Here is a 7,756-nt window from a genome sequence, read left to right on the forward strand (position 1 = left end):
GCTGGCTGGTCTTTTGAATGTATATGAGTTCTAGCTCAACAGCCAGTTAAAAGCCAATCTCTTTGCCATGTGGCAAACAGACCAGAACCATACTCTGAGCATGCTCTGAGTTTGGGACCAGGATCCTTCTATTACACATTATATTACTCTGTCTTTCCAGAAGCAGGTTCCTCAGGCTCTTCCACATGTGCCAGCAGTAGGCAGAGCCCACTGCACATGCTCTCAGGATGGGGCTTCATTGCCTAGGACCTCACTGCTCTTGGATTCATGATCTCATTGGTGGGGTTAATCCCCACACCAGCACATATCCTAATTGTTTCCATCCCTTCTTCTGTGTAGTTCTCACTCATGTCTTTCCATAAATCCTTCAAAAGAACTCATCCAGTGTACTGAAGGCCACTTCCAGATTCTCCCTCTACCTCCTTCCTTCACCATGAAAAAAGAGAAGATGGTTTAAATCAGAGAGAAACTTAAAAATGAGTAAATTTCAATTAAGGAACAGAAAGGGTGATTTAAACTGAAAAGGGAGGGACTTTCTCTGGCTCCCATCCCAGTCCCTCTGACTCTCACCTCAGTTCAGAGACCCCAACAGTTCAAAGATTCCCATTTGACTCCCAACCCAGCTCAGAGACCCCCTGTAACCTCCCCAATTCAGAGACCTTCTCCTTCAGATCCTGTTAACCCCTCTTTTCTCAGATCAGGTACCCACATAAAGATGTCGGACAACAACAACAAAAAAATGCTGAAAAATGCAGAGAAACCTGAGTTACACTCTGGTCTCAGAAATTTATTAGCTGTGTGAACTTAAGCAAGTAATCTTATCTCTGCCTACCTCAGTTTCCTGATCTGTAAAGAGGAAAATAGTAACGACACACACCTTCCAGGGTTGTTATAAGGATCAAAATAATATAATGATTATGAAGTAGTAAGTACTATTTAAATGTTGACTATTGTTTTTATTATTTGTATTGTTATTTCTTTAATTGGATGTAATTGCATATTGGGTTTTAGATGTGGTTAATATAAAATACCAAAGGTAATAAAATTAATAATTTTCTGTAATTTGGAAATGGATTAAGCTAAACTGATGTCATCTGACTGGTAATAAGTTTTGTTTCCTGTTTTAAATGTATGGTATTGTATATGTTATTATTGTACTTCTAAATTCTTTTAAATCATGAAATTTGGGAAATCATTATATCAGAAATGCTGTTAGACAAATGATTTCTGTTTTATTTGCATGTTGTTAGATTATGAATTGAGCTTTTAAAAGAATGTGATAAAAATTGTGATAAAAATAGATATTTGAAAACTGTTAAATATTTAATAGGGTATGTTTTGTTTTTAAACAAATAATAAGTTCATTATAAAAGAGTGAGTTCTCATTTGGAAAATTTTTGGCTATCACTTAAAAAATTTATGAAAATGTATGAGGTAATTTCAACATATTAATATGAGTCAAATATCAGGTATTTGCTGTATGTGTGAAACCCCAGAACATGGTCAGTTTTAATTTATAGGTAAAGGATAAATGAAATGTAACTGTTAGGGAAACATGAGAAATTAATAGTATTCAAGCCCTAAGTTGTGTTTAGTGAAATTTTGCTATTTAAGGTAAAAACTCTTGGGTCTATAGTGTATTATTGTTTAGATTACAGGGATGGTTGTCTGAATTGTTATGCAGCCAACAGTAGAAAATGGAATATGCCATAGTCTGAGAACTGTTAACAAGTATACATCTGTCCCTGGGAAAAAAGTTGAGAGGATGAGCTTGGCATGGAATAAGGTAGAAGCCACTTGACTCAGTTTCCCCATTGTGCCAGTTCCTTTCTGAATAGGAAATTTCCCCACCTGGTTAATCCTGAGCCTTGTTTTTGATGTCCTGTGACCAAATGATTGGCTGTCAGATATGACTCGTGCCTGGAATCAGACCGAGCTAAGGGAGTTTTTCCCATGTTAGGATATATGTCAGGTGAGTCTGTGCCCTTGAGGGGACAAGTCTTGTCATTGTTATTACTATGTCCTTCCTTTTCCTTTCATGGCAAATTTCTATAAAAGGATAGGTGAACAGTAGACATTTTATTAAGTACAATTCTAAATCTATTAATAGATTGATACTGGAATATTTCTGAATTACTATGTTAGGATGCAAGTATAAAAAATCTTGTAATTTTAATCAGTATTTGAGGTCAAATTATAATATAGGGATGATATCCTCCTAAAGTGGGAATTAGATGAAGTAATGAGACAAAGATGTTATATAAAAGTTTTCTAATTAAATAGAATAATAAATTTTGAGAATGCAACAAGGTTAGATTTATTTTTTAAGAACTATATACATATGTATGTAATTGATTTCCAAATGTATCTAGTATGGAAATTCAGGCTTTGATGAGTATGTTGCCTAGAATTTTGTAATAAGTTCTCAAAATTGGATTAAGGATTTTACATATAAAATTGTATTGTTAATTATGAAGAAAGTGAAATCATTTCCCCATTTTTAAAGTATCTGTTCAATAATATTAAAAGGCAGGAGAGTTCATTTTATAGTTAGAGCCCCATGAACTTTTTTAAGATTCTTATATCAGGTAGAGGGTAAAATAAAAGTAGCAAATGATATGTAAAAAACTGAAATTCTCTGGAGTTTCAGGTTTAGAAAACCAAATTTAAGAGATTGTACTAAATTGTATTGTCTTATCACTAGCAGAATTATCTAGGAACCTTAATGATGATTTTGAACCAGAGAAACAAAGAGTTGCCCTGAGAATGAGGTCTATTACAGAATGTCCAAGAGAAGATATTTCCAGGGACCAGATAACTACATGGGACATCTGAGACTCAAAATGTGCTGATTAAATGGATGATGGGAGTGAGTTACTAGTTTACAAGGAAACTTGATGTTAGTTAATATTGATGATCATTATTATATTGCTTTGGCTTGTTATTTCATGGTGTTTATGTTTAAGTTTTATTGGTAATCTTGGTGACATGTAAATCTCCCTTCTCAAAATTAGTCCATTGTGAGCCCCATAAGTAGTTTGATCTGTAACCTGATATGTAATTCTGAGCATGAAGGTATGAAAAGCCTTATGAATTTGGCTTATAGATAAGTTATCCCAGGGGAAAGTAGGCTGTTGACTCCCCCATGAATCAAAAGGGTGAAACTATGGGAATTAGGAGAGGAAGTGGTTAATCGTGGGAATCAAGGGAACCACACCAACTCTGTCTTGTGACTCAGTTCTGGAGCTAGCTCAGATCTCTTTCTATTCAATTATTCAACTTCTGTCTTGTGAAAAAACTTTGTTCAGTTGTGGTAACTGCCAAAGAACTCATGACAAAAAATAGTATCCACCTCTAAAGAAAGAACTGATGGAGTCTGAATGCAGATTGAAGCATATTTTTTAAAACTCAATTTATTATTATTATTATCATTATTATTATTATTATTATTATTATTATGTCTGTGTTTTCTTTCACAACATAACTTACGGAAATATGTTTAAGGAGGAAGAAAGGGAGAGAGAGAATTTGGAACTCAAATATTTTAAAAAATGAACGTTGTTTTCACACATAATTGAGACATAATAAAATATTATGCAAACCTCAAAAAAAAATTGTAGGAACTGGGAGAAAACCTTATTGTACTGTTTGAACCTAACCCTACATGGTTGGGAAACTGAACCACCTCTACTTGCTATTTAGAGACCTTTAACTAAGAGCGTAGGTTACGCTGAGCAGAAAGATTGATGCAAGCAGTTTTCTCACAGTTGCACACCTCAAGCAACCCATATGTCTTATCTGAAAACTGGCCCCATACTGGTCAATCGGTTATTGTTTCCAGGTTCCTTTGATTGTTCATAGACACTTGGGGGGAGTAGAACACCTCTTTTTCTGAATTCAGAATTCACTGTCCCCCTCCCAGCTTGTAAATTCCTAATCTTTCATCCAATTAGACATCAAACTACCCAATGTTATATTGTTTCCTTTTAATCAAATGGCTTTATTTGGTCAAATGTTTCTAATGTATAAAAGTCTGTCTTCCCCTGTATTCAGGGTCCAGGCCTAAACTAAGGAGCTCTGGTCCTGGTTGGGCAATTGCCATGCATTGCTTAATAAATTGATATGCTCAGAAGATTGAAGCTTTGTTTCCTCAGTCATTTCATCTTTTACCCACCACACATGGGTACCAATGTAGCACTTAGGCTGACAATTGAAAAGCTTTCATTCTTGCTCCATGACCATCCCAACCCCTTTTAAGTCACACCCAACCCTTCTGTCATCCATACAACTTCTCATATGCAATTATCATGAGTAACATGCAGCCAGATACTTTTACCCATTATTCATTTTTCCATGACTCTTTAGGTCTCAAATATATATTTTCCTTATTTGATCCTTATACGACAACACTTTGATGTAAGTATGAAAGATACTGTTGTCCCTATTTTTTCAGATGAAGAAATTGGGACTCAGAAATTGAGTCACTTGTGCAAGGTCAGATAATCTGGCAGGAGTTTGAAGCATGGTTCAAACTTAAGTCCTCTCAGACTCTAAATTCAACACACTTTTCAAGGGGTGTATTGGGAATCAAGATAGGCTCTTAGCACTTATTCAGCCAAGTGACCTTGAAGAGTTTGGCTTTTGTTTTCCTTGATTAAATTAGGAGTCTTTGACGGCCTCCTTGCCTCAAGGGAAAGCCTAGTTTATATGGGTTTGAGTGACATGTTTGTGACATCAGAGGCTTTTAAACCACATGGGTTTAAGTTGCATTTTCGTGATGATTTTAGGTCACATGGGTGAGTCGCATATGTGACTCACCTTTGACCCTGAACAAGATATATAAAACCAGAGGTTGGCTTTCATTTTTCAGAGCTCTGAGCTGCAGCAGTAGTGACATGTGACTCTGCGCCAGCCGTTGTCAAGCTCCTGGCTGAATTGAAATGTTGGTAACTATGAATTGCATTTGGTCTGTTTATAAATGTATGTTTGTAATTTGTTTGTATTTGCTCTAAAGTTCAGGGTGCTGGCTTTTTCCCCTGAAGTAAGTGAATGATATTTGTATGCTGGATTAAAGTAAGATTGTTAACCCCTTAACATTGCTTTCCTTAGTAAAGCAGATCCAAAGAACCTGGACTTGCAGCGCTCTGTGAGCTGCTTGTTGTTGGTTTTACACCCCCACAGCAGCAGCTGGATTGTTACAACAAGGAGACACACTGCCACTCTAGGGTGATACATGGGTAGGTTGTTCTCAACAAGATTTTGTAGAAATAATTAAGGGTGCAAACAATATTAGCAATTTCTCTGTAGGTGGAGAGTATGCTTCATCAATAGTCCTTTGGGCCTGTCTTAGATCACTGTATTGCTGAGAATAGCTAAGTCATTCACAATTCTTCATCTGAACAACATTGCTGTTACTGTGTACAACGTTCTCCTGGTTCTGTTCACTTTACTTTGTACCACTTCATGTAAGTCTTTCCAGGTTTTTCAGAGAGATGTGTAACTGAAAAAAAGATGAAGCAGAGACATTGTGAGAGAGACGGAGAACAACATGAGGAGATGAACATAGTTGTCCCCAGCCCATGGAGGATTCCTGAGAAGACACAGTCAGACAAGTGGGATGAAAGACGAGAAGTCATGGCTAGGTTACAATCTATACAATTTGAGGAAGTGCTTACATCAGGGAGATCACAGAGCCATTTAAACTTGTTTCTAGTACCATTCTGCCCTCGTTGCTGTTCTTTCTCTTTATAGTAAGCCCCTGCCCCATCAATCAATCAATTAACAAGCATTTATTAAATATACTATTGTGATAGGCACTGTACTAGGTGCTAGGATATAAAGAATGCCACAATCTGAATTCTTAAGGAACTTTTTTCACTCTACCAAGGATGACAACAAAAATGTACATCAGTTTATGCAGAGGGAATTTAAATAGAATAAATACACGGTAGCTTGAGAGGGAGTAGCTGATGGGATTGGAAAAGGTTTCATGTATGACATGATGTTTCAGCTGCATTACGAAGGAAGCAAGGGATTCTATGAGGTTGGGCAAGGAGGAAGTGCATTCCAGGCACAGGGCTTAACCAGTACAAAAATACGGAGGTGGGAAATGACATAGAGAAAGGAACAATTTGGCTGATCTGCAGTGTGGGAGGGACAGTAGCATACAGTGAGGTTGGAAAGATAAGTTAGGGACAGGTTGTAAACTACTTTAAAAAATAAACAGTGGAACTAATATTGCATCCTAGAGGCCATACAGACTCGCCAGTTTATTGACTAGATGAATGCTGTGGGCAGATCTGGGCTTAAGAAAATTCCCTTTTGGTGTTCGCAGCCACCGTCGCTGCCCTAGCTCTCCAGCGCTAGGGCCACCTCTTGCTCTCCAAGCCCAAAGAGAAAGCGGGTGTATAAGGAGAAGTTTTCAGGAACATGGCTCGTACCAAGCAAACTGCCCGTAAAGCCCCCAGGAAGCAGCTCGCTACAAAAGCTGCTCGCAAGAGTGCGCCCTCTATTGGAGGGGTCAAGAAACCTCATTGCTACAGGCCGGGTACTGTGGCTCTCCGTGAAATCAGACCTTTCCAGAAGTCCACCGAACTTCTGATTCGTAAACTTCCCTTCCAGCGTCTGGTTCGTGAAATTGCTCAGGACTTCAAAACAGATCTGCGCTTCCAGAGTGCAGCAATTGGTCCTTTGCAGGAGGCAAGTGAAGCCTATCTGGTTGGCCTGTTTAAGGACACCAAGCTATGTGCTATCCACGCCAAATGTGTCACAATCATGCCAAAAGATATCCAGCTAGCATGCCGCATAGGTGGAGAACGTGCTTAAACTCCACTATGATGGGAAACATTCTTCATTCTCAAAACAGAAAAAAATCTCTTCTTCCTGTTTTTGGTAGTTCTGAACGTTAGATATTTTTTTCCCATGGGGTCAAAAGGTACCTAAGTATATGATTGTGAATGAAAAAATAGGGGACAGAATCAGATATTGGCAAGTTTTTTTTCCGTTTTCATTTGTGTGTGAATTTTGAATATAAATGCGAGGACATAAAGCATTAATGCGGTCAAAAAAAATGTTTCCATGAACAAGTTTCAACGATTCAACTTTATATAACAATTACAAATAAACCCATTAAAATTTTCTGGACAATGCCAGCATTTGGATTTTTTAAAAAAGTAAATTTCTTATTGACGGCAACTAAATGGTGTTTGTAGCATTTTTATCATACGGTAGATTCCATCCATTCACTATACTTTTCTAACTGAGTTGTCCTACATGCAAGTATATGTTTTTAATGTTATCTGTCTTCTGTGCTGTTCCTGTAAGTTTGCTATTAAAATACATTAAACTAAAAACAAAACAAAAAAAAAAAAGAAAATTCCCTTTTGGCAGAGCCAAGATGGCCACATGAAAACAGCGTCTTACCCGAGTTCTCTCACAGGTTCTGTCAGATTCCTATAAAAAAGTGAATCTGAGCAGATTTGAGGGTTAGAAACTGGGAGCAGTCTGAGTGAGGCAAATTTCCAAGCCAGGAGAGTCTGAAAGGCCAATGAGACAGATTGGTAGGCTGGGAGAGCACCCGGCCTGTGGAAGTGCTGCAGACAGCACCAAAGTGGAAGCAGCTGCAGAAACCAACATGCAAGACAGGCTGAGAGAAAGCTGGGCTCGCGAAACCGGCGGAGCTCCCCAGACCTCCCAATACAGGATGGCAGTCTGTGGAAGCCATGAGAGGCATCAGTGCAATGCCATGGGCCATGAG

At 38.0% G+C, this 7,756-nt stretch overlaps 1 protein-coding gene across 1 annotated transcript; it reads left to right on the forward strand.

The window, feature by feature from the left end:
* The first annotated feature begins 6,423 nt into the window (after window positions 1-6,423).
* LOC118847770 (histone H3.3A-like) lies at window positions 6,424-6,825 on the forward strand. Its single transcript, XM_036756385.1, has one exon. The coding sequence runs from the start codon at window positions 6,430-6,432 to the stop codon at window positions 6,823-6,825; it is 396 nt and encodes a 131-aa protein (XP_036612280.1). The 5' UTR covers window positions 6,424-6,429.
* The last annotated feature ends 931 nt before the right edge of the window (window positions 6,826-7,756 follow it).

Source organism: Trichosurus vulpecula, chromosome 4 (assembly GCF_011100635.1).
Source record: "Trichosurus vulpecula isolate mTriVul1 chromosome 4, mTriVul1.pri, whole genome shotgun sequence".
NCBI lineage: Eukaryota > Metazoa > Chordata > Mammalia > Diprotodontia > Phalangeridae > Trichosurus > Trichosurus vulpecula.

Excerpts from the sequence above, each read along its gene's own strand:
- LOC118847770 (XM_036756385.1), top strand. The coding sequence starts at position 6,430 with ATGGCTCGTACCAAGCAAACTGCCCGTAAAGCCCCCAGGAAGCAGCTC.